We start from the raw sequence: 27,500 nt of genomic DNA, 5'->3' as shown, positions 1-27,500 counted from the left end.
TCTGATCCAGAAGGATCCTATACGGATGCGCCTATTGTAGACGATGAATGTTTAGGAGAATACAACCGAGAAGTGGAACAGAATGAAAGGAGAAACCAGGAGTTGCAAAATCGCTTTGACAGGATCGTTGAACCCGCAAATTGGTATTATAGTGTTCGCTCTATTTCTCACCTCGACAACAAACCTCAAGTACACTTTTCCGATAGCCTCCTGCAAGCAGGCTCTTCCGTTGAAAATGGCGCGCGCTCAAAACATCCTCTTCCGTTGATAATGGCGAAAGTCGAAATATAAGGGCTTGGTAACTAGTCAAGAGAGGAAGAGCCTGCAGCGATCTCTCTAGTTTTTCAGTATTTACGTTTAGTATCTGAACGTAAATTGCTGATTGGTCAATTCCTGATGGACACCTGTCAATTAAAACAAACCCCAGAGATTTCCATTTCTGCTCAACATGGCGAGTGCGATTGCGGGAAGTGAATCTCTTCTACATAAAGCCATCTCATTTTTGTCTTCAAAATCTTCGAGAGAAATTATTCTTAAGAAAGAGCAAGACAGCAATAAAGAGTCTCCTCAAGGAAAAGAATGTGTTAGCCGTGCTGCCTACAGGCTTTGGAAAAAGCCTTGTGTTTCAAGTTTTTGCCGTTGTTAGATCGTTACTCTCTGTCGAATCAACTTCTTCAAATGGCAGTGTCCTTGTAGTTTGTCCTCTCAGTCAAGAGTATTATATCCGATCAAATTGAAGAGGCCAGATCGCTTGGATTGACAGCACTGGAAATCGAACGCCCAGGAATCTTTGAAAACCTTGCTCGATTACCGGACATACTGTTTACTTTAGCCGAAACTGTGTGCGCCGATGGTTTCCGAAATGTGATGAGAAAACGACAACGCCGTTCATTACATATTTCATACTAGCACCCCACTATATGTCAAAAACTGGCAGCCGGTTTGGATTGTGGAGCCGTCATTTTGATGTCATCAGCGACCACACAATGTCGGTCCCCCGAGGGGAAGGTACTTGCGTAAATTTAGGCTAGGTGTGTATTGCGAAGGGTCTGTAACCCTGACCCTATATAAGGACATAAAAAACGACACCCAATTTAAGGTCCTAACCCAAAAAATGACTCGCTATTCAAGGGAAAATCAAAAACCAAGAGTAGTGTGAACTGGTGGCCTTAGTTTCGTTTCTGTAACATTGAAAGTTAACCGAAAGTTCAGTTCTAACATCATTTGTTTTTCTATACGGACTGCAATTTTAGCTGATACAATTTAGGGATCACACCGGGAATAAACAACAGGGGGAAAAAATGATACCCTACTTGTATTTAAGGATCGAGAACCTTAAAAACCTCGCCCTATCCTCGCGGCACATACCCGTATATGACAATACAGTGTCTACTCTCAACTCCGTGTCAGTCCTTCCCCTCCATCTTAACGTGCCATTATGTTTGTGTGCTTGGGTGGGGAAGACGTCAAAGACAGCGAGAAATAGGATGTTTCAAGGCTGAGTTCGGTAAGAGATGCACCGTTTCGTTCCCAATTGTGTTGGTGACTATTTTTAACTTACCGTTATAAGAGGAATAGAATTTTATGTCAGCGTATCAGTTCCAGTCTTACTGATGTTGTTTTCATGTTTTAAAAATCTGACCACCGGTAGGCCATAGGGTAGGCCATAGAGTAGGCCATGGCCTAGGCCATGGCCTACCCACGTTTTGTCTACACCCCGTGACAAGGATGTGGTACGGAACGTTTTGGAAAAGTTATAACAATACCGATAACTAACTGCTTGCCAAGTTTCATAGGTCCGGGAAAAATGCTTTCCCTTGAAATAACAATATGCACAATAATTAGGCTGGTCAAGCCTTAATACACTTGAGTTTGCGGTTGACAAACGACGGTCCGCCACCCCGGTACGGCTCAGTTTGTTATCAACGGTCGCAACCGTGGCCACTTTGGTGCTAAAGTACCGCCTTCTCACGCTGTTTTGTTGCAATATTCACCGCCTGAATTCGAAGTTGCTCGCTGGACTGCTATTGCGTTGATTGTTGGTTGAGATGAAAGTTCAATCTTTGTCAATTGATTCTGGTATGGAATTGTGACCGTGGGAATATTTTATCCAGGAATATTTGACTCAAATTGGTGCCCCCTGAGCATTTAGTCTCCAGCCTTGAGATTTTATTATAACCGTCGACAACCCAGAAATTGAAAAATGGCTCAAATCACCTCGGATCTGGAAAATAACCACACAGGAAGGAACCTACCCACAATGGCAATTAGGGTCAGGCTTTCTAATTGAGATTTTTTCATATAATTCTCTTCTTAAGCCCAATACCCGGTGCTTCCATCTTTTATATTAACCCTGAGTCAACCCTTTCCCTTATCTGTCTATTTTTAGAAGCACCTCCCATTGGGGCTTTAGTGGATGCTTTTACAATAGCCAATCATAAGAGACCCATGGTCAGGCATTTATTACGTCACATACGTATGTGAAAGATACGGGACAGGGTTGAGTCAAGCATACAATACAGATGGAAGATCCGTGAAATGGGCTCTACGTAAAAGATAAAGCCAAGTGGCCCATCAGGCCAGAGCTTATCCCGGTTTCTGTTGCATGAAGTGACTAGGAGAATTTCTACTCCCCCCTGGATTGGATGCTAGTCCATCGCAGGGTTACCCCCTAGCATTGAAGAGGCACTGTGAGAATACTGAAGTCTCTTCCTCACGAACTCAACACAATGTTCCCAGTCAAGACGCGACTTATCTGGCCCAGCCAAGTGATGATATTCTTTATTCTCGTCACCAGGATACAGTTGAATCCGATCAGTTCTAGACTAAATGCAATATAATGCAATATAATTACAAATATCCGTTTTTTGCCTTTTTTCCTCGTTTTTCTCTATCCTTGATCTAAGAAAGAAGTACTTGATGGCAAATTAGTCGGCGCTGGAGGTATATTATAGGAATATGTGTCGTGATTTTAATTTTATTTTTGCGTTTTATTAGGTCAAAGCTCAGCGGCTAAATTAGCCGTGGAGAGTAAACAGAGTAAAGTTACTTTTACAACAGATCATGAGTAGTTTTACTGCCTAAAAATAAGCCGCGTGATTGTGCTGCGTCATGATTGCTTAAGAAACTACCGTGCTTCAGCGCTTTATTCATCCCGTATTTAATGTACCCTGTTTATATTGCAAGTTCAAATCAAGATTGCTCAACTTCAAAACAGAGGGCCTCTGTCAACTGTCAAAACGCCGTAAAACGGTAACACAAACGTAGGCTATAGCAAGTGCATGACATAAAACAATAAAATGTCTTTAAAATCTGCAATTTTCTCCCCAAGCTTTGTAAAGGTTTTTACGGTTTACATAATACGGCATATACGGACAAAGCTTGTTACTACGATAAAAAAAGGTGGGGGGGGGGGGGTGGGGGTTCTGCTCCGTTACCAGGTCTCCTACTATCAGCTATCACATTGCCAGTCTATTTCAAATATTTGATTCGTCCGTTGATTTTGTTTTAATTACATGCCTTAAACTAAGTTGAAGCTATATGTCACTGCACTACACAAAAATGCGCCTTAAAATTTCTCCGAACTACCCACGTAAACCAGGTTTTCTTTTTTTGATAAATGATCCAGTAAGCGACTGAATGTTACTCTTAACACTTTTCATGACTTTTTCCCCTTTCTTGAAAATTTTACAGAAACAGCTTTTAATCTACCATTTCAGGAGCACTTTGACAAGTTACAGTTTAGAGAGACTAAAGTTGACGGCAGTGTACTCATCCCTAATCTAGCAGCGAGTGTCTCAAACAAGTTTAAGGAGAGGTTTCTTGTTGTACGAAGACTTAAAAGAGCTGTGGAGTCTTCTTGGACAACATCTCCAACAACGACCCCAGTAGAATGCTGTAAGATAGCAAACTCACCGAAACGCCTCGAGTACGATTCAAGGTTTCGTAATAAAGTTGACTTTGCAAGTTTATGCGTTAAGGCTTCAGAGAGCGCTCCTTCGTCTCCACAGTATGTTGCTGATTCCGTACTGAGCGAGATGAAAGATATCATGCAGCAATATCCTGTTATCAAGTGGCAATACTTTGCATCTGAGGAAGGTACGCTAGCGCATTTTCCAGCGTTTGAAGATACGGCAGACTGCAGATCTTATGATCCTCGTTTCAGACCATTTTATGTAGAAACAGCCACACCCGAACCAAAAGACGTGGTTCTTGTTATTGACACAAGTGGATCAATGAGTGACGGGGACCGGATTGACGTGGCTAAGGCGGCTGCAAAAACGGTTTTAAGTACAATGAATCCAAGAGATCGAGTAAGTAAAGTAATCCACGATTGAAAGCTATGGCGCTTCAAACAATATTTTAACGTTAGTGTTCTCTTATTTTTCGGCTTGACTGCCTGCCTGCTGGACTGACTGACTACCGTCCGATCCCCCGACCGCCCAACAGACTCACTGACTGACTAGCAGCCTCTTTGTCTGGCTGGCTAGCTGCCGGAGTGACCGACTGATTAACTGGATGGCTAAGTGATCTCTGTATCTGATTATTATGTTTTGTTTTTATCAGATTGGATTGGTGAAATTCAGCAGCGAGGCTGAAACACCAACTGGATACAACAATGATGGGAGAGACTGTCACAGCAAACGTTTGGCGGACGCTACACCGATTAATATCAAATACTTTAAGGATTTCGTAGATATACTTTTGGCTAGCGGTACGGATTATTACAATTAACTATTCGCTCGCAACAACAGGTTCAAGGAATTAAAAATGAATTAATTCAAGTAAAAAGTATTTTTTGATAACCCGAACTCGATGTATCTCAATTTTTAGTCTTCGTTTTTTTATCCAGAGTTTTGCATGATCGAGTTCACTAGATTCTTATTTCGCGCATATCGTATTGCTTATAATATGCATATTTATCAGAGCATATTTTACGTGCTTTGCTGGATATGGAAACGTTGCCGATGAAAAGACAACTTGATGAGAGGAATGATTGGTATTCGACAACCCTTAACGACGTTCGCCAAAGAATTGTGACGAAAACCATTTGTGAAACTATTTGAAAATCCTAACCTGCCATCAGGCGTACTTTTCTTCAGGTACGCCTGATACAATTTCTTTTCGAGGCGACTGCCGCCCACCTGTCAAAAGTGATGTTATCTTGTGTCATGGAATAAATGCGAGCCAATCAGATTTCACCGCAAATGACCTGCACGTTGCGATTCAAGGGAAGACGACGAAAACAAAATAGAACTCTAGCGATAGGGTCTAAAAGTACTCACGAGTGACCACGACTGACCACGAGTGAGATTTAATCAAAATATCTCCGTTTTGCTACTATGACGTGACATTCACATCATTTCATCAAATACCGTATGTATTAGAAGGGATACTACTGACGGAACATTTTCCGCGGCATACAGGTCCGATAATTGAAAAAAAAAAGGCCAAGAAAAATTTGAAAGAAAAAAATGATAACTACATCAAAACGTAACTATGTTTTACTATATCACCATGTTATTTAACTTTTTTAAAACACGCCAAGCGTTAGATTTGAACATTTCCTTTGAGACGCCAGGCGACCAACGTTCCTCCACTGTTATCTACTCTTCCTCTACTAGACATAACAAAAATTCAACTTCAGAGAGTGAAGTAATGAATTTTTTTAATGGTGGAAAACAATAACTGAAATTTAGTTATTATCAAATGGAATAACAAAGCCTTATAAACCGATCCTTCCTCCTCTTAATGAATATTGTTTGTTAACTCGACGTAAGGTAATGTCATGGAACTAACACTTCCTGCTCTCATGCACAGGTGTACAATTACTTCATGTGCCAAACAAACGTACAGGAGAGCGATAAAAAAGCTTGCATTTCCAGCTTCTTTGCGGAACATAAGTACATATATGTATTTTTGGAATCATACGGAGAGATTAGGTGTAATAAAAAGTAATAGTATTAATAAAAATATATTTATACGAATTGTTCACGACCCACAGGATATATGAGCTAAGAAAATGGCCGGACTATTACTATGACGCTAGGAGTAGTGAGTTTACGACGCAAAACTCAATGAAGTACTTGTCCAGACATCTCGTCGGCAACACATTTGAAAATTGAATGGAATTTTCCAAAGCTAAGGGTTGATCATTGACATCATTAATTGGGTTGTTAAAATAGAGCCAAATAAAATGGTCATGTGATATTTATTAATGAGTTGGAAGAAAAGTGTTTGTTCCTTGAAAGCCGAGTTCTGTCATTAGAGCAAGAAAATGATTCTCTAAAGTTAGCTCTAACCATCATTACGCGAGAAAAGAATGAAGTTGAAACCAATCAACTACAATCAAGTGATCGTTGGTCCGTGGCAAAGCCGCACCCGAGAAGTGCAAATGCAAAACATAGCCAGAAAACAATGCCCGCTAATATAATTCAAACCCGTAACGGATTTGAGCCTCTTCAAGTTCAAATTGAAGATCAAATCGAAAGAAATGTAAGCAATCAAAATGGGAATAGCGCTGTCACAGGACACAGAACATCTCCGTCGTCCTCAGAGATTAGAATGCGAAACACTAACTTAATCAATTCGTCAGATCAATTTGATCATTCACAGCCCAACCGTCAGAAGAAAGTCATTATAGCGGGTGATTCTACTCTCAAATACCTACAAAGCCATAAAATGTCGAAGAATTCACAAGTTAAGATAGCCACTTTTCCGGGATGCACAACGCAAGACATGCAGGACCATATCAAGCCACTACTACGCAGAAACCCGGACGAGTTAATTATCCATGTGGGAACTAATAGTTTACGATCCTCCTATACTCCTCGTGAATGTGCGGTAGAACTGATTGACCTAGCCGAAGCAATCAGCTCTGAATCTTCAGCTATGATATCTATATCCGGTCTCATCAACAGATCTGATGACGAAGCCCTTGCACGTAAAGTACCTGACGTGAACAAAGTTCTTAAGGAATGCTGCCAGCAAAAGAACTGGGGTTTTATTGACCACTCTAACATTTCAAGAACTAGCCACTTAAATCGAAGTGGTCTTCATTTAAACAAGAAAGGCACCATGCGCCTAGCTCAAAATTTCATTAACCATTTACGTGTAGATTAGGATATTGCCGTCTGGGAATCCGACTCGGCTGATGTCCATAAGGATACCAACTGTGGTAAGTCCATCTGTCCCACAATCTTTGGTCGAGGTTTAGCCATAGCGTCCCTTAACATTAATAGTCTGTTGTCTCATATTGACGAACTTAGAGTTTTTATGTCCTCTTCTAAAGTTGATATTTTACATATCAACGAATCAAAATTAGACTCTACAGTACGTGATAACGAAGTATACATACCTGGCTTTGAAATAGTCAGAAAAGATCGTAAAATTAACGGAAGAAATGGTGGTGGAGTATGTACATACGTTCGCACTAATCTGAACTATCGAATACGCAATGATTTAAATAATGATCTTTTGGAGTGTCTTTTCGTTGAAATCAGTAAGCCACGAAGTACACCATTTCTGGTCGGTACTTGGTATCGACCCCCAAGTTCTCCACCCAATTTATTTAGCGAATTTGAGAATGTTATTGCAAAAATTGACGCGGAAAATAAGGAATTATATTTACTTGGTGATATCAACTGCAATTTGTTGCCTGAAGCAATTGCAGTTAATTCTTCCCATCTGATAAACATTTTCGATATATATGGTCTTAGTCAGTTAATCACTGAACCAACACGTGTCACCCCGGACTCAAAAACATTAATTGATTTATGCATAACGAACTCCCCAGAGAAGGTTACAAATTCCGGTGTCATTCACCTTGGCATAAGTGATCATTCTCTTGTTTTTTTGTCACGTAAGACTCAATACTGCCGTACTGGCCCTCGCGTGATTGAAACACGGCAATTTAAACACTTTAACAGAGGAAATTTTTAAGTGACCTCAATCAACTACCTTGGGCCAATGTTGATTTGTATTCTGATCCCAATGAAATGTGGCGTATATGGAAAGAAATGTTTCTTGGTTGCGTCGATAAACACGCACCTTTTAAATCCAAAAGAATTCGAAAAAAACGATCTCCATGGATTACCAGAGAGTTACTGAACAAAATCCGAAAACGAGATTTTCTTAAAAAGAAGGCAATCTCCTCCAACAACCCGGCTACATGGGATCAATTTAGGTGTGCAAGAAACCAGGCAAACAACGCAATTAAACTCGCAAAAAAACTCTATGTTTCTGACAACTTGGAAGCCAGCAAAGGTAATTTACGCAAAACATGGAATGTTATCAACGAGCTAACTTCACGTAACAGTGGTAAGTCAACGAATATTTTGGAGATCAAGGTAGATAATAAAATAGCAAGCAACCCTATGGACATTGCGGAAACTATTAACGACCACTTTACTAATGTTGCGCAAATATTAGCACAAGATATTCCTGCTGTCGACGCTAATCCTGAGTCTTATTTAGAGCCCACTGACCATTCGTTTTCTCTGCAAATTCCGAGTGTTGATATTGTTTCTAACATTTTGTCGAAAATTGATGAAAAGAAAGCCACCGGTCTTGATATGATTCCGAGTAAATTGTTGAAAATGGCGGCTAATATCATCGCGCCCTCTCTTACCTCAATATTCTCAAAGTCTATTCTAACTGGGATATATCCAAACGATTGGAAAACGGCCAAAGTGACTCCACTTTTTAAAAAGGGCATTAAATCTGACCCTAACAACTACAGGCCAATATCTGTAATCCCTATAATTTCGAAAGTTTTCGAAAGAATTGTTTATAATCAACTTTTCCATTATCTAGATGTTAACAAATTGCTACTGGGTTGCCAATCAGGGTTCCGTTCTCTACATAGTACGCTCACGGCTTTGCTTGAGGCAACAAATGCTTGGTCAGTAAACATCGACAATGGCCTTTTAAATGGCGTTGTCTTTATTGACCTTACTAAGGCATTCGATACCATCGATCATAAGATCATCTTGCGTAAGATGTCATATTTGGGTGTCGATCAGGCGGCCATAAAATGGTTCTCGTCGTACTTAAGTGGCCGAACCCAAAGATGTAATGTCAGTGGCAAACTATCATCTGCTCGTACCCTCAGTTGCGGCGTGCCGCAGGGTAGCATATTGGGTCCTTTGCTATTTTTAATTTACATTAATGATCTTCCCAACTCCCTGCGGGGCGCCGTACCAAGAATGTTTGCCGATGACACCAACCTTACGTTATCTGCTAAAACGTTAACAGAACTTAAGCTAGCTCTAACCCCTGAATTAAATAACCTTAGCAGTTGGCTGAAAGCTAACAAGCTCAGTCTAAATGTTGCTAAAACTGAGCTAATGATTATTGGATCAAGACAAAGGCTATCTGCCCAATGTGACGATGTAGTAATCAGAATTGATGACCAAATTATCAAGAGAGTCGTTCATACCAAATCCTTGGGTCTTACCATAGATGCTCACCTCTCTTGGGGCAAACACGTTGAAGAGATTTGCAAGAAAGTCTCTTCAGCTATAGGCGCCCTAAAACGTGTGCGGCCGTTTATATCCAAAGAAACTGCAATTCTAATTTATAACACCTTAATTATGCCTCATTTTGATTACTGCAGCCCCGTCTGGGACTGTTTGAGTGGTTACTTGAGTGATAAGCTTCAAAAATTACAAAATCGCGCAGCCAGAGTTATTACTAAATCACCCTTTGATGCGAGCTCAAACCACCTTCTTTCCACCCTCAGCTGGGAGAGGCTATCTCTTCGCCGAAAGAAACAAAAAGCCTTGATGATGTATAAAACCATGAATGACCTTGCTCCGGATTATCTACAAAGTCTTTTCTCTCAGCGTCACTCTGCTTACAACTTAAGAAACTCTGAGGGAAGGCTGACCCTGTCCAAACCAAGCACCAATTATTTGAAACGAAGCTTCTCTTACAGCGGGGCCATGCTATGGAATAACTTGCCCAAAAACTTAAAAAATGCTGCATCCGTTGAGCATTTTAAGCGAAATATCAAGAAGGTAGCTGATATATCGGATTCCCACACGGCAATCATGTAAAGCAGTTGTAATTAGTTTTAGTTTTTAACTTAAGCTTAACTGATGATTTTCCGTGTTTAAAATAAAGATTTTACATACATACATACATACATTATTATAATCGTTTTGTTTTAAACTTATATTTAGTGTTTAGTGTTTGGGTTTCCTTTCATTCCATGTGCAATCTGCAATGTATAGTCTACACTGCAAGTATTTAAACATCTCCAAAAGAGAGGGAGAGAGAGAGAGAGAGAGAGGAGAGAGAGAGAGAGAGAGAGAGAGAGAGAGAGAGAGAGAGAGAGAGAGAGAGAGAGAGAGAGAGAGGGAGAGAGAGAGAGAGAGATGGGGTGGGGGTGGGGAAGGGGGGAGTACGAAGAGTTTTCTTTTTTTTTTTTCGGAAGATATTTCAAATCATCCGCTATGCATTTATACAGTAAATAACTTCAGTTTTCGTGAGTAAGTAATTATTTGATGAAATACTGTGAAAATGACTCCGTAATGACGTCATAATAACAGCACTGAGATATTTTGATTAAATCTCACTCGTGGTCACTCGTGGTTACTCGTGGTCACTCGTTGTCACTCGTGGTCACTCGTGAGTACTTTTAGACCCTATCGAACTCTTGCTGGAATGTCCACGAAGTCAGACTTTATCCATACAATCAAAGCTACTAGTATTTCTGCAAATCCCACTAGACATTTGGTGTGGTTGTTATGTTCAATGAAACATTGAGATAAAATCACAGAGAAAGCCAAATCCTTCATGTTATCAGGCGCAATCAACAGTACAATAAACTATTTAAATTCGAATATTTAAGTCAAAGATGACAATAAAAGATGCAAATATCTCTGAGGAAAATGCACTTTGAGGAATTCTAGTTTTCCACGAGCAGCTACTCAACTACTATTTTGTAAATGTCACTAAACCATTGTTCAGAGATTCCGTAAACAATGTCTAATTTCTCTGTCAAGCTCGGCTGATTCCGCGAATGTGGCAGCACAAAGATCTATTCGGCCCTTTTTGGATTCACGACTTGTTGCTTCCGAATGTATTCCGAAAGACTTACCACAACGACAAACATCTTCGAGTCGGTGGAAGTGGAACGATGCATTTTTTCTGGAATGTTCGGGGCTGTAAATCCCGTATACGAAGTACAACTACAATATCTTCTTTCAGACAAACCATTATTCGGATGCATTCTCTCTGCTCTTCCTTTAAAGATTTTTGAAAAACAGTCTGAAGTCGCTGCAACAGCAGCTGTAAACAGATTCTAAACATCATTCCTGTTCAAGCGGCCATAATATGATCAGATGTTAACTGATTTACAAAGTATGATTTGCATTTCTGTAACCAATCGGAGCGAGGCTGCAAGAGCTCTATCGTTTCCCGACCAATCAGAAAAAAAGCCAAATTTTGGCTTTTTTACATGCGATCCGTACAGTAAATGTATCATGCCCTCCTTCCCCAAAATGATCTCAGGTTAACTGTATTCTAACTTATTCCAACTGTATGGTGATGACCAATAACAGTCCTGTCTCGTTATTTTCTTTCAAACAGGAGGTACGAATTATTCCAGAGCATTCACTCTGGCCTTCAACTTACTGAAGGGCTCATCACCTGGAAAAGGTCCTTCCAGGAAAAAAGTCATTATTTTTCTAACAGATGGTGAACCAAACGACGCAGCAGGTGATATCATGCAGACGATAAAAACGAAGAACGCAGAGCTGAACAATGCAGTCGTCATAATGACTTATGGCATGCTTACCGACTTACAAATCCTCAAAGATATTGCTCAACAAGATGGGAGTAATTACGGCATCTCGAAAGCACCTGACGTCCCTGTAAGTACTGTAACAGCAATGCGAGAAAGTCATGTTTCTACTCAATATATATATTAATACAATAGCTAGAATTCATGCGCGATAGGCAAGTATCTGGTTACTAAACCCGGGGGGGGGGGGACGTCCATATAAAAAGGGAAGGGATGCTCGTCATCTCGCTTAGGGGTGTAAATTTCGGATTTTGGTCTCACTTTGGGTGTTCTGGGCAAAACGCAATCATATGTAGCTGTGAAGGTCTCCTTTAGGGTTGCGCGCAAAGAAATATGAAAGTGTTTATTTACACTTTTATATTTCTTTACGTAGTGAAAGTATTAGATGATAATGTCTTTGCCATAATTAACAGCCCCTGTATTTTTATTTCTCCGTGTTTTAATATGGTCTCTTTTAGGGGTAAAAAAGAAGCCCGGGTCACGCCCAGATTGGTCTCCTTTAGGGGTTTAATTTACAATTTCCGACGAGCATCCCTCCTCTATTGGGAGTCCCCCTCGGTTACTAAGCTGAATTTAAGTTGACTGTCAAATTGGGTCACAATGTTCTTAGTAGCGATTGCACTGAACCATAATCGCATTTTGAACACAACTAAAGGGCTTGCGTTAAACATTTGCGATCAAATCTTTATTTCCCCTTTGGAGAGGCCATCTAGCTGAGTGGTTTAGGGCGCTGGATTTAAAATCTTGAGGTCCCTGGTCAAATCCTTTTCCCTACCACTATCAGGATTGTTCAACTCCTCGACGGCGTTGTGTAAATAGCCAAATGATCAGCCTCCCACCAGTACGATTTTTAATAGTTCATTTTCTATTTCATTTACAATGTCCCCAACTAGTAAAACTTTTGCTAAATGCATTTGACAATTAAATAAAGTTATTTATTATTTTATTATCAATATCAAAGGCTGGAAAATTCACCTATGTTTTAAACACGAATAACTTACGAAGGGACTTGGCAACATACTACGACTTCTTCTCAACAAACACCATCCGTGATGAACCAATCATATCCATTCCTTACGTGGACGCCTTTGGAACAGGTAAGGTACTAAAGGATGCATGAGATATTTTACTAGACGAACCAAGGGATCATATATTGGGTTTTAAATGATCAGGGAATATATTTCGCGGTCATTCCAAGGAAACCAACTGAAATTACGTAGAAGTTATTCCCCTTCAGCTTGACTACATTCTGGTCAGCCTACTTGAGTATTTTGAAGAAATGGTGGCTAATATTTAATAATTATGTCAAGAAAATACTACTTTTGATATGGTACACGCTGGAATGACAACATGATATCGATCATATCCTAGACCTAACTCTCAATAACGTAGTTATCTGAGTGATAAAATCTTGCTGAAAACCAAATGGTGCAGTTCTTGGGATATATATACTACAAAGTTACTTGTTGACCTTTTTTACCATGTTTAACGATTGGTAGTTTCTTCGTGCATTCCTTATTTTAAGAAGTCCATTGACAACCGTTTTCTGCCAACAGGTCTTTTAACATCCATAACACTGCCTTGTTATCACCAAGGCAAATTCATCGGTGTTGTTGGCACGGACATAAGTATGGCGGACCTTCTTTCTGAAATCACCTACTTTCAGAAGGGCCAATCAAGTTATGCTTTCATGGCCGACAGTTCAGGAAGGACCATGATGCATCCCCTTCTGCCAGCCCCTTCTAATGCCTACGGCGACCCGATTTTTATGGACATCACGGCACTAGAACCTGATCCGGAGTTTTATTCCGTATTTGAATCTATCAAAAAGTAAGAATTCGCATCCTTTTTTAATCTAATATGATAGAAGCTACATCTATTGGAAATATAAGCTGCCTACCAGCCTACGTCAGCAAAAATAAAAACGGAAGCCTTAAAGTGATAACGTTCCTCAATTTTAATACCATCAATTGATTTGCAAGTAGACATTCGATGAGGCGATCTTTCCTACTTGGGATGCAAAATTCTTTTCAGGGATTAAAATACGACAAATCATTTTATAACAGGTACTTCATTGTTGTTATTTAGACTGATTTTAATTTTAATTAAAATCGTCTAACTCTTAAATAGGTAACTCAAAATAAAGTATTTTCATGTGACTGTTTCTTTTTTTCGTTTTATAAGCGGTGGATCTGGACAGAAGAGTATTTCATCAAAACGTTTTCTGGCTAGAGGTGGCCAGGTAAATGAAGGTGTCACTGTTGTGGAGATACCCTCAATCTATTACTGGTTGCCAGTTGAGAAGACCAATTTTACCGTTGGCATCGTGGTAGCAGTTGGCGATAAGGACGAAACACTAGGAATTCAAGCTATTCCTTCTGGTAAATAATGTTAAACACGATACTGGTTAACGTCAGAATGAGCAGAGTTCTTAAATGGTATTAAATTGTTCACCTTTACTACATGGCTTGTGTTTGTAGCCGATATAACGCACCCTCTGACCGGGCAATTCAAGGGGCATTATTCTGCCGTAATGCCCACGGGCCGATTAAGGGCTTCCAAGGGCAAGGCAAACTGCCATATGATAAACAACGTATTAACCTTGAACGTTCCGTCCGGGAAAATCTCAAGCCTCGGTCTTGCCGTATTGATTTCGCACCTTATTAAAAAATGGCGGACACGAGGAACGACCTAGGTGCTAATACATGAAAGCGAGGTTTGGTAGGCCGTATTTCAGTCTGGAAAAGTTTAGTAGCGGCTGTCAGCAGATTTATGTTATACGATATTCCGGTCTTATCAGAGCTAAATCCTCCTAAAATGGCGTGCTTAAGTAGTGCAGTGAATGACTCAGTTATTCCTCCCGAAGATGACATTCCCGGAGCCTCGTTAGCTGGGCTAAATCCTTGTCCGCTGAAGAATGAAGACTTGCGGTTTTGGTTGCGCGATGCGATGTAGTGGGGATTCCCTTAATTAAACTTAAAACGAAACCTTTGCTTGTAAAACGGTAATCACAAGGCTTTAATCTTAAATAGTAGTTTAACAGTTGATGTTTTTCAAGGTTTATCAGTTACAATTTTTTTTTGAAATGCGCTTTGCGTAGTGGAGGAATACGTGAAAAGTGGACGCGATCAAATGGTGATAAATCCTGATCCGGACAAAATTTACACCAAAAGGAAAAGGAGAATTATGAATGTTATGAGCTGCACTCCTTCGTTATCACCCAGCGTGAAATACCCAAGCGATGGCTGGAGAAAATCTCTAGAAAGGATGCCTTCATTTACTCGCATCGACTCACAGGTTTCCCTGTTGAGGGAGGAAATCCCTGACCTTGAGAAAAAATTCGTGGCACTCGAGTGGCGATTGTTTTGCTTCGAGAACATTTCCAAAAATGATTCCCTTATTACCTTTTACTCAGGATTTCCTAATATGAAAACGATGAGGGCTTTGGATGGATTTAAAGTGGTACTATGACGAAAATCACATCTTTCCTATCTAAGCCATTTTGAAACATAAACAAGTAGTCTGCGTGAGAAGAAAAACGCTGTTTACTTTTTTCAAATATCTCTTTTCGTTCCAGAGATATTGGAGTTTTTAAAATATGCAAATTAGCCAGGTGATTACGTCATACACTCAACCAGAAATTAGTATCAGAAATTTTTGATTTTTTGCAGTAAGATTCTACTAAATGTTCTCCACAATGTGAGCTTAACAGTTCTGTTACCATGGCATCATACTGGGTTCCAGACCTCCCCATACTAAAAGCTTTTCTGGCCACCTTTGGCGTTCCATTTTGATATTTGCTAACAGCAATTCATATGCATGATCGAGCAAGCATATAGATATGTTAGCTTGAGTTTGTGGCCTTGGTTTAACATTTTTCAAGCTGAAAATCACTAACATATTGAAATCAAGTGGGTGGGGACTGGAAAAGAGTGAGTTGCCATGGGAACAGAATTTTTTATAGCCATAGGTGTGTTTCCTGTAGAACTATTAGACTACCAAGTTTCAATGGTCAATATAATATTGGGTTGATTGTATTACATCATCAGTCATGTCATTTTCATAATTTTACCCATTTTTCAAACTTAAATATCTCCGGAACTAATGAAGATATTTGCAAACGGTAAGTGGCGTTTTTGTTCTTTCATGGAATTCTATGTGATACACTCAAAAACATCAAGGGGTAAAAATTTGATCATAGTACCACTTTAATGTTTTACCAAATGATATCAATGTCAGACAACAAACAATATTTTGTTTGGAAAATGAACCAGAGCACATGTACACAGTATTTAATTAAGCTTATTTGTGTTGAAATGGATATTAATATCTGAGAGTTAAGTAAGTGTCCTATTAAAAGGAACATGGTGTACCACAACAACATTGGAAAATTGAAATACCTTGATAATGGTAAAAGTCATGCATTACTGTGGTAGTGATAATAACAATGGACTTACAATTCAACTGAGTAATTAGACGTATCAACAAAGTGAAAACTAACCTTGAAATTAAACTATGCAGCAGGAATTTTTTCACTTTGTTGATACATCACATGTATTTTGAATTGTGTCTCATCCACAAGTTCTCTGGACGGCCAGATATTTATCTGTCCTAGTTTCAAGTGCATAAAATTGATCCAAGATATAAAAATTCTGCTTACAATTGACTGGGATACGTTTAAAACTGAGCCGAGTGTATTTCAGCGAAGCCTTGTCTGAGGCGACACAATGTAAGAAAAAAATCCGTCTATAGTTTTCAAAGATTGTTTCACTGAATGTTCACTATGACCAGCCTGAATGTCGTCTCTTGCAGAGGACAAATATTGAATGTTCTCTCCATTGGCCCCAGGCAGTAAAAAATTCATACAAAGCCTTCATCGTTTTCAAATTAGGAAATCCTGTGTAAAAGGTAATAAGGGAAGCAAAACAATCGCCACTCGAGTTCGCTGAATTTTTTCTCCAGGTCTGGGATTTTCTCCTTGAACAGGAAAACCTGTGACTCGATGCGAGTAAATGAAGGCATCCTTTCCAAAGATTTTTCCCAGCCATAGCTTGGGTATTTCTAACCTGCGATCAGGCGTACTTTTCCTTAGACATGGTGGGAAAAGGTACGCCTGATACAATTTCTTACCGAGTCGTCTGCTCGTAGTCCAGAGTCTGGACTTTACTCTGATTGGCCGAAAAACAATAGAGCTTTTGGAACCTCGCTCCGATTGGTTACAGAATTGCAAACCATACTTCTTGTAAATCGGTTAACAGCTGATGAAATTATGGCCGCCAAGAAGGATTTCAACTCGAGTGATGTTTAGGCTCTGTTTACAGCTGCGGTTGCTTCGACTTCAGATTTTTTTCAAAAACCTTTAAAGGAAGAGCGGAGAGAATGCATCCGAAGAATGGTTTGAGTAAAAGAAGACATTACAGTTGTACTTCCTACGGGATTTCGCAATAGTGTTATTAATACAGGCCCGAACATTCTAGAAGAAAATGCATCATTCTTCTTCCACCAACTCGAAAACGTTTGTAGTTGTGGCAAGTCCTTTGGAATATATTCGGAAGCAACAAGTTGCGAATCCAAAAAGAACCGAATAGAACTCTAGGGCTGCCACATTCGGAGAATCAGATGAGCTTGACAGAGAAATTCGACACTGTTTACGGAATCGCTGAAAAAACAAGACCACACTTCTAACAAAATGATAGCTGAGTAGCTGCTGCTGAAAAACTAGAATTTCTCAAAGTCCATTTTCCTCATATCTATTTTTATAGCATCTTTTACTGTCATCTCAAATATTCGAGTTTAAATAAAGTTTATTGTACTGTTGATTGCGCCTGATGATGACATGAAGAATTCGGGCTTTTTCTGCCATTTTATCTCGAAATTATTTGTTCCTTGGTGGCTTGAACAGAGAAACCGCACCAACTGTCAAGCAGGATTTGCAGAAATAGCTTTGATTGCAGAAATCAAAGCCAGAGTGCTATTTTGTTTTTGTCGCGTCTTTACTTGAATCGCAGCGTGCAGGTAATTTCCGGTAAAATCTGATTGGCTCACATTTATAGCATGACACATGATAACATCACTCTTGACAGGTGGGCGGCAGACGACTCGTTAAGAAATTGTATCAGGCGTACTTTTTAGCGCCCTGTCTCAAGAAAAGTACGCTTGATCGCAGGTTAGGGTATTTCACGCTGGGTGATGACGAAGGAGTGCAGCTCATAATATTCGTAATCCTCTTTTTTTCTTTTGGTATAAATTTCGTCCGGTTCAGGATCTATCACCATTTGATCGCGTCCACTTTTCACGTATTCAGTCCTCCACTCCGCAAAGCGAATTTTTTTTAAAAAAGTATAACTCATAAACCTCGAAAAACAACTGTTAAACTATTACTTAAAATCAAACCTTGTGCTTACCGTGTAGGGAAACCCCACTACATCGCATCGCGCAAACAAAACCGCAACTCTTCATTCTTCAACGAAGAAGGATTTAGCCCAGCTAACAAGGCTCCGGGAATGTCATCTTCGGGAAGAATAACTGAGTCATTCACTGCACTACTTAAGCACGCCATTTTATGAGGATTTAGCTATGATAAGACCGGAATATCGTATAACAGAAATCCAGGGCGCTTTGCTGACAGCCGCTACTAAACTTTTCCAGACTGAAATACGGCCTACCAAACCTCGCTTTCATGTATTAGAACCTAGGTCGTTCCGCGTGTCCGCCATTTTTGAATAAGGTGTATAGGCCGGTCAATACGGCAAGGTCTCGGTTTAAGACATCTCTCTCGGTTAATAAGTAGATAGTAATGGTCCGTTAACTCTTCCGAAATAAAAAGATTCTGTAGCGTTGTTTTCACCAAGAGATATCATGTTTTATAGGTTGATAAAACATCAGTGGAATCAAATACACGAGTTGAATGAAAGGAAATTTCCCAACATCCTCCAACACTCCCCTGAAAATTGTGACAACAATGCACGTTGACGTCACATAACGTGAGAGTTACGTCAGCCTTTCCAAAATTCGTCATCTTGGATTGCTTCATCTTTACGTGGCTTCAGAAAACCGCCAAAAAAAAACCCTGCACATTCTGAAAACTAGAAAACTGTCTTACAGAATCAAAACCAACAAAAGGTTGATACCATTGATATAAAATGAAAAAGTTACTGCGTGCAATGAAATTTTATCTAAAGTGAAATTCAAAATATTTGGAAAAGTCAGGGGCACTCAACATCAATTTTCGGAAAATATCTTTTCGGAAGACGATTTTAGATCTAGAATTTTCGGAACATTTGTTGTAAAATTCCTTGCTTGCCTGCCTGTCCTAAGTTTTTCGAACATCTAAAACATGGTATAATTGCCCATTTTTAACGGATTTTTACCCTAAAAAAGTCACCTAGAATTTCCGGGAGCATTTTTTCTGGCTGACATTTTCGAAAAGGTAAGTTTTGATCCCTATAAATTTCGGGCTAGGGAATCCGAACAGATGATAAATTTTTAGGGGATAAAAATATGCGTATATCTACCGTTTAAATACGAAAATATGTTTAACAATGCTATGTTTAAGTGGTTTTGAGCTATTTTCTCGTTGGGTGCTCCTGAAAAGTAGGTTTGTAAAAATAAAGCTGCTATAGAAACCTTATTTTAATAAAAAGAGACCGTAAGGTTTTTATGTAAAAAAAAAAGTAACGGTATTCCAGGACTGTGGATAGAAAGTTGTACAGATATATAGATTCAGACACGTACTAACTAGCTACTTGCAAGGCGACATAATTTCCCAGGTCACTTTCATGTTTTCACAAACTCAACTAACTTGTTCTGTCTTTTTTTTTTCATTGAATTCCACAGGCTTCAAGTTCTTGTATCATCGCCTGGACTTAATTAAACCTGATGATCCTTGTGTTCACTTTTCAAGATATGCTGCAAAAGGTCAATAGAAAATGTTAACAAGATTACAATCATAATCAGTAAATGTAGTTCATAAGATGACTTGGGCAATTTAGGTAAAGGAGAAGTCTGCGTACGAGCCAAAAGGCCCATCAAGCCGCAGCTTATCGCGGTTTCTGAAGCGTGAAGCGACTTGGAGTATTTATATTCCTCAAATCTGACGTAACTGCGACCAAAATTGAGGCTCGTGTTATAGTATTGTGTTTTATAATGTATCGTTTGTTTATCGCATTCTGCTTTAACGAACAGAGTGAAAAGGAGCAATGCTTCATTTGGAGTAAAATAGAGTAAATGCCATATAAACTCATTTCTCCTTTTTTTTTATTGCTACTTCGTGGCATCAGTTTAGTACTATTACTAATGCTTGAGTTGAAGTAAGTCCTTCTCGTCTCTAATAAGCCCCCTTATGCATTAAGCTACCCCTTCCTCTTTAGATTTGTAGTTTAAAGAGAATTATCTTCCGTAATTAGAAATTGTTATTACAGATTCGACTGTGGTGAAGTTTGGAGCAGAAGCGTTTAAAGATCCATATACCTACCTTGGTTTAGATGAGACAGTCCCTGAAATAGAAGCTTATAGAAGATTTATGACAAGTACAAGCTCGCCAAACCCCGGCTTTAACGAGGGCATTCGGGACACAGTTCTAGCAACACGAAAGGTTGAAGATATTTGGTTTCGTGAAAAGATGGATTACACGAAGTATCTGGTTTGGAGATATATTGGTACCGCCAATGGCGTGTTCAGAATGACGCCAGGGACATCGCTGGCGAAATCGTACGACCCAAGGAAAAGACCATGGTAAAGTAGCTGCCTGTGAAGTACCAACGAAAAAATGCACAATTTTCATATGAGCCAGGTAACCCGGCCGGCTCGGTTTCCGGGACAAACTTAACTTTGTTGTTTGTTCATATGGGAAATTTCAGCCAGGTCGACCGGGATGAAATCCAAGAAACAAAACCAAATTGGGGTCACATAAAGTTGTATCGTTCGTGAATCTTGTAGCTTTGCTGCCTTACTTTTAATGCTGCTTCGTATACTTCTGAAGTGGAAACACATACGAGTCACAAATCATGCCATTTTAAGGATCCGAAAGCGAAGCTATTTTGTCAAAAAAGTTTCGTCCCGGTCACCCAGGCTGGAGTGTCTATATGGGAAAGTTACCGAGCCCGGCTTCTCATATGACCACATGGAAGACAGCAGTGGCGAGACGAGATCTCGGAAACAAGCTCGGTTGACCGGGCTCATATGGAGAGGCGCTTAGTTTGGTTTTCAGGTCCTTGATTCGTTTAAAAAACAAAGTAAAATAGCTCTCACCATGTCGATTATTATTTTTGAACAGTTAGTGTAATGCCGATCCTTTATATAAGTAACAAAGTAAGATATGAAATTTATTTCACGTGCAAATCTTGTTATTTAGGTACCACACCGCGCTAAGCAACAAAGGACTGGTTGCTCTTTCCACCCCTTACATAGACGCCTTTGGTGCAGGAGTGGTGATAACCGCTGCCCACACTATTTACCGTGGTGAGACAAACAGCCAGCACACAACAAATGACAAAGTTATTGCCGTTATGGGTGCGGACTTTCCTTTATCATACTTCCAAAAGTGAGTCTGAAACTTAGGCTAACCTTCTATCGGAACATGACCATTTACAGTGATAGGCCAATGAAATTTCAAATGTAGTTTTTTCAGGTCATTATTTTTACGATTATCATTATCGTTATCGTGATTGCAATCGTGATCGTTAGCGTGATCGCGATCGTGATCGTAATCGTGATCGTGATCATTGTCATTTTCATTATTATTACACTTCTGGTTCATGACCTGTTAAAATGCCGGCGATAACACATTGACTAGCATCCCTCACATGGTGTTTATCCTGCTAATCGGTGAAATGTCTTCAGACTCCTGACAGATACATATCCAAAATGTAAAGAAAACAACTTTGACTGTTTCGTTCTGGACGCAGCTGGATTTCTAATCATGCACGATGATTTCCTTGTGCCTGATATAACCGCCAAAACACTGGAATATGTCCACATCACCGAAAAAGAAAAAGACGTCGCCGAAGATCTGCTACAGAAAGGTTATCTGCTGAAAGGAGAATGCCGCAATTTGGAGAAAATCAAACTACAGAACTTTTACGAGCTTAAGAGTCCATTACAAGGCGTAAATACGTTGGACAGTGGAGTTCGTTGTAAGAAGTACCAGCTCTCCAGTGTGGTGGAAACTAATGCATTTTTAGGTAAGAAAGTGAATAATTTTGGTGATCTTGTCGACGCGGCCCACGATACCTTTTGCAGCTGCACAATGAATTTTAATGGCAGATACATGTTTTAAAATACTACCTTTTTCATTTATGTTACATTTAACTCCAATCTCCCATTTTCCAAGGACACTGTCATTCGGCATTAACATAGACTCGTGTGAATGAATGGAGACAGAGGCATCAGACATAATAATATTTAAAGTATTTTGGGAAAAAAACTTTTAATGGATATCGAAGGAATCAATGAGTACAAAAGAAATCAAATTTCGTAAGTAGCTGAGTATGCGTTTAGAGTTCACTGTCATTTATCTCTCATTTTCTCATCTACTCTGCGTTGCACGACGGAAATGCCCAGGCAACTATATACCGAGAACCTAACCGTAGGCCCCATTGCACTGCCAGTACAACGCAAAATTCAGCTGATTCCTTTTCAATAATCTGGTTATTCATTTTATTGGAATAATTTCTTAACAGGCATGTTTCTCGACCTGAACAGCAATGTTGACATACATGTTTTTTTCATCAGGAATCATATCACGTGACAGTTCATGCTACTCCAGGTCTTGCACGTGTTCCAGTAACAGAGAATGCTCCAATGTGCAAGGTTTGACTTGCCAGTGTCCATGCTCTTCACGACTTAACTTCCATTATTGTAGAAGCGAGTTTCCGGCCAGCAAGTAAGAAAAGCTAAGATAACTCTCTTTGCACTGCACCTGTCAATAGCAAGCGAACTCTAAGTTTAGAACCCTAACCAATGAATTTTAAACTGTGGTAAATTCATCTCACAAAGGTCTCCAGAAACAAAACCATTTATTGAACCAATTTGGAAAGTTTCGTCTTTGATCTAAGGTTTTTAGGTTTATCTGTTTTTTCCTTTTCATAATTTTGATTTACATCAGTGTAAGATACTGTTAGGTTTTGAATCTCAGAGTTGGCATGTGTCATTGGAAGGGGAAGTAATGGCACTAAATGTGGACTGGGTATGTGATGTGTTTAAGAATCGTTCGGAACCGTCATCATCGCCGTTATGCTGCGTAGTTGATCAAAAACCATTCAACATGGTCGCCACGGTCTTTGTTATTTGAATCTCCCGGGAATGCTTGCAAACCACCAATTGGTGCGGGTACTGCTCTAAAAATATAGTTTACATAGCTTCCCTGAAAAACGTTGTCTTTTTGCCTTTTTCTTCCTTCGCAGCACCTCTATTTGTCCTGTGCCCGCAACAGTCGTTCCATCTGAGCAAGTCAATGATCCTTCCGTAAGTGGCTTAGAGAAATGCTTTGACCCAAAATGCAACGAGAAGACAGATTCAGGGTCATGTGACGGGGTAGTGGGTTGCTTTTGGTGCGTTAGAGACAAAAACGACGCTCCACTTTCCAACAGATACTGCGCTGATATCAACACCTGTTATGGCGGCAAGGAAGGTAGGCTGCATTAAATTTCTTCCTGGTCAATTTGTATAAGAAGCAGTTCTGTTATCGGATGCAACGACTCACTCAGGGGCTTTGAGGTCACTGTTATGATATCTAGAATTTTCTAGAGTTTCCTTACCTTTTCTTGTTGTTCCAGAACGTTCTAGAAACGAAGTTGTCAATTTCTATAATTTATTTAATGGTCACGAGTTCGCTATTAATAGCCTGTTTACATAAGACTTGTTGTTGTCCAGAAGTTTCGGATTTACGCGAGCGAGCTCAAGTTAAGTGAGAAGTTCTAGCTAACGTTGTTGTTGTTATTGGATCGAAGTTGTACCTACTGGTTACTGCCTGTACATGTTCTCATGGTAAACGTCTCAACTGGAGGGATTAAATCTGTTGTAGTTGTTGCGTGATCTGATCGTTTCTCTCAGCCTTGAGAACAACCGACGAAAACAAAGCTGTCACCTTCTTCTTTTATGAAAGAACTGGGCGCTTTTCTTATAATCTTAACGTAAATTCTTCAGCACGTAATGTAAATTAGAACAAAATATGTATTTTGACTGGGTGCGATCCAGTTAAAGTAGGGAAGAGGTCATCATTACGAAAGTAAATCTATCATAACGAGTGATAATTGCTACAAGTAAAATGTTTCGAGACATGTGGCTTGGGATGTTTCGTTACCAGTCGAAATTGCGATTAGTGAAAGGAATTCTCTTGTCAGGTGAAATTGTTCAGGGTAAATAAAAGGATATTGCTTTATCTATTTGTTCAGGCACAAGAGCTACTGGAAGCAGTGACGCTCCTAAAGACCCCAACGACGATGACGATGACAAGGGTGGAATTTCCGGTGGAGCCATTGCTGGTATCGTCATTGGAGTAATAGCTGCTATTATTGTAGCAGTGATTATAGTCGTCAAATGCAGTAAGAGAGAAGGGGTACCCAAGAACCAACCTGTCCAACCAGTGGCTGCTCCGCCCACCGTGGTGTCTTACAATGCTCCTCCTCCAGCATATCCCCCATACGGCCAGGGGCCTGGTGGTCCTGTGCACTCCACCATGATCCACTTGCCACCGCCGAGTTATGATCAAACAGTGTCGCCTGTGGTTCAGGCGACAGCGCCACCATATAACCCGTATTATAAGGGTGGAGTTGGCTCGTAAGCAGTGACTTTACTTTTTATAAGGGAGGAGTGGGTGCCGGTGCAGTCTAGATTAGAACTGAGCTTGTGAAGTGTCTTTCTTGTTATGGTATTAACGTACAAAAAGTAGAAATCAGAAAGTACATCAAATAACGAGTTATGATACTTTTAAAAGGACAAGCCACAATGTATGAAGTCACTTCTTTATAATGTGTAAAATTTACTCTTAATAATCAACGGAAACAATCAAGGTGGTGAGATAGGTCACCTGAACAAGACTGTAGCCTGGTGTTCCTGTGCACTCCACCATGATCTACTTGCCACCGCGGAGTTATGATCAAACAGTGTCGCCTGTGGTTCCGACAGCGCCCCCATTTAACCCTGATTATAAGATGGGAGTGGAACAAGGCTGGATAAGAATGAGAACACTGAGATGGATTTTAATCGACAAAAATTGAAAATGTAGGCTAACGTTCTTGAGATGTACCACCCTTGACATATCTGCTACGCGTTCCTTCTAAACAGTCATTGTGACATTTCAGTCTTGCATATATATTTATCTTGCTTTTTCATAAAATCTGTAGACTTTTCTGGCCAACTGGTTAGGTGCATTCACAAGTACCGGGAAACACAGTTTTGGTTTACATGACCTCCAGAAGATAGCATCGTTTGGCTTTGCCTTCCTATATTTTACAAATTGATGTCAATTTTTCATCATGTGTCTGTCCGCTTATTGACAATAAAAATTAGCCAATGAGCGCGAGAGAATTTTCGCAGTCATTGTAAAAATAAACTAGACCCTCCGTGAGGGTACACTGGGTTACCTGTGGTACGTGCAGCGTTCCAGGCAAATTGTGACTGGCCCACGGGCCGATTACGGGCTTGCAAAAACAAAGCAAAAGGTAATTAAAAAACCATATAATAAACTACTTACTAACCGAGCTAGCTCGAGCCGTACTGGGGAATATTGGCCCTGGGTCGTTTCGACCTCGACCTCGGGCCAATATTTCCCTGGCAGTACGGCCCTCGCGCTCGGTTAGTAAGAAGTTATTAAGGGGTCACCCAGAAGTCATACCAGCAGAGGCCCTTTGGCTCACAGGTCCTCACACGTTCGTACGACGAAACAGATCCTTTTCTGAGGTTAAAAACCTGGCTACTGGCCTAACTCTTTTTCCTACTTTCCCAACCGCGAGAAAACCGCGGTAAATCAGCCATCGCCAAAAAATGTTTTTTTTTTTCTCAAAAAATATTTAAAGTTAGGGGGAAAAATACATCATTTTAAAGCTAAGAAAATAAGCTTTCCAACAGCATACAACTTATTTACAGACAACTGAAACATTTTATAAAAGCGAAAGTCGAACGAAAAAATTTAAGAAAAATAACAGTAAAATATGTTTTCTAGGCAAAATTTGGTCATTTTAGCGTTGATTACGAATTTTTGGATGCAAAACTAATATTTTCTGCAATTTATCTGCTTTCTTGGACATAAATTCGACAGAAAACTGACAAGGCATGAATATTTTTAGATTTTTAGGAATAATAGATAACGTGGTTCAATGGGTAATGTGATAATGCAATAAAAGTGTCAAATTTGCAACCCATTGCTAACGGCAACGGAAGCGATCGCATTACGAATGATTAACCTCTGTTGCCAAAAACCACCCAAATAACCGGTCAGTGTAAAACGCAGACTGCAGACTGCAGACTGCAGACCAGGGATAAAATGCAGACTGAGGGTAAAATGCAGACTGCAGACTGCAGACTGCAGGTTAATAAAATAATAATGAAAAAAGAGTTATAAGAGTGTTAGTAGCCGTTTGTACTTTCACACTGAAACCCCAACACAGCTCCCATCGCTTTGGTTGCCCCACCGCATGTTTTAAATCCGGATTTTTATCGAACTCTGTAAGAATTGAAGCTGTTTGAATCCTTGTTGTTTGAAAAAGGACAGTTTCGTTAAGTGAGTTGCTTTTAGGCAAAGAAGTCACCACCCCGTAATTCAACTGTCCATTTTGCTGCACTTAACAAAGTAATCGAGTAATTACCCAATAACTCAATTTATTTTGACACGCATAAAGACAGAGATAACGTGGATTTTGCAACCATTTAACGTTTCAATTCAGTCGGCTTAAGCCAGTATGACTGGTGTAAAAATTTCTTATTAGGATCCTTTCATTCGCTTTCGTGTACGTTATGTTTATCCTTTAGTTCACAAGCTCGTTTGTTTTGCATCTGGAAGATGTAATTTGCAATTAGAACCTGTGCCTAGGGGTTATCATGCATAGCTTAACCAATGAAATCCCCGCGTCCTAATTGCTCGGCATACATGAAATTCTTTGTGCATTTCGTTGCACCGAAAAAAGACAACCGAGATTATTCAGGTATTCGAAGTAATAATTGTTGGTTTTTCGATCGATTTCCCTCGATGTACCGGTGTGACAAATAATTTGGAACATTGCAATGCATCTGGAAGCGCAAAAACAAAGCACAGATGATTTCAACGCGTACGATCGCATCCCCAAAAGGTGCAGCGACCTGCAGTCATAATAATGTGAGTTGTTGACAGATGTAAAACAGGATTGTCTTTCAAACAATCTTTATTTTATCCTTATGACTCGTTTTTTTATTATTAATATTTATTTTACCCTCAGTCTGCATTTTACCCCCGGTCTGCAGTCTGCGTTTTACACTGACCGCCCAAATAACCGATTTTTCGACGGAAAATTCATCCCAGAGGATAAAACTATTCACTGGACATGTAATAAAGGTAGATATGTTCGAGCGAAAGCGAAAACAAGCGAATATTTTGACGGAAAACACAATAATGTGAGATCAAAGGAACATGTGGTGAAGACACGCAATTGCGGCATCGCTTCGACAATAATCTTACCTTTTCAGCGATTTTAACGCTTGAAATTCCATTCAAATACCT

The 27,500-nt window shown here is 39.8% G+C and overlaps 3 protein-coding genes across 3 annotated transcripts in view; all 3 read left to right on the top strand.

Moving 5' to 3' along the window:
• Positions 1-22,085, top strand: part of LOC138033278 (VWFA and cache domain-containing protein 1-like) — a 32,058-nt gene extending 9,973 nt beyond the window's left edge. The window contains exons 2-11 of the mRNA XM_068881042.1: positions 3,720-4,313; positions 4,567-4,714; positions 11,596-11,879; positions 12,771-12,906; positions 13,366-13,639; positions 13,994-14,190; positions 19,646-19,726; positions 20,230-20,542; positions 21,162-21,350; positions 21,650-22,085. Coding sequence (XP_068737143.1) covers positions 3,720-4,313; positions 4,567-4,714; positions 11,596-11,879; positions 12,771-12,906; positions 13,366-13,639; positions 13,994-14,190; positions 19,646-19,726; positions 20,230-20,542; positions 21,162-21,350; positions 21,650-22,085 — 2,652 coding nt within the window. The remainder of the gene's footprint in view (positions 1-3,719; positions 4,314-4,566; positions 4,715-11,595; positions 11,880-12,770; positions 12,907-13,365; positions 13,640-13,993; positions 14,191-19,645; positions 19,727-20,229; positions 20,543-21,161; positions 21,351-21,649) is intronic.
• Positions 1-27,500, top strand: part of LOC138038787 (VWFA and cache domain-containing protein 1-like) — a 90,114-nt gene that overhangs the window by 61,080 nt on the left and 1,534 nt on the right. The gene's annotated exons all lie outside the window — the stretch shown is intronic.
• LOC138033270 (VWFA and cache domain-containing protein 1-like) lies at positions 22,239-25,354 on the top strand. Its single transcript, XM_068881037.1, has 3 exons — positions 22,239-22,282; positions 23,167-23,438; positions 24,202-25,354. The coding sequence occupies exons 1-3, from the start codon at positions 22,239-22,241 to the stop codon at positions 24,588-24,590; spliced, it is 705 nt and encodes a 234-aa protein (XP_068737138.1). The 3' UTR covers positions 24,591-25,354.

The sequence above is a fragment of the Montipora capricornis genome, chromosome 2 (assembly GCF_036669925.1).
Source record: "Montipora capricornis isolate CH-2021 chromosome 2, ASM3666992v2, whole genome shotgun sequence".
Taxonomy (NCBI): Eukaryota; Metazoa; Cnidaria; class Anthozoa; order Scleractinia; family Acroporidae; genus Montipora; species Montipora capricornis.
The sequence above is the reverse complement of the archived record's forward strand: the minus strand, read 5'-3'. Positions and strand labels throughout refer to the sequence as shown.

Excerpts from the sequence above, each read along its gene's own strand:
- LOC138033270 (XM_068881037.1), top strand. The coding sequence starts at position 22,239 with ATGGATATCGAAGGAATCAATGAGTACAAAAGAAATCAAATTTC. Across the intron at positions 22,283-23,166 it reads TACAAAAGAAATCAAATTTC|CTTCCCTGAAAAACGTTGTC; the intron begins GTAAGTAGCTGA and ends TAGTTTACATAG. Across the intron at positions 23,439-24,201 it reads CTGTTATGGCGGCAAGGAAG|GCACAAGAGCTACTGGAAGC; the intron begins GTAGGCTGCATT and ends CTATTTGTTCAG.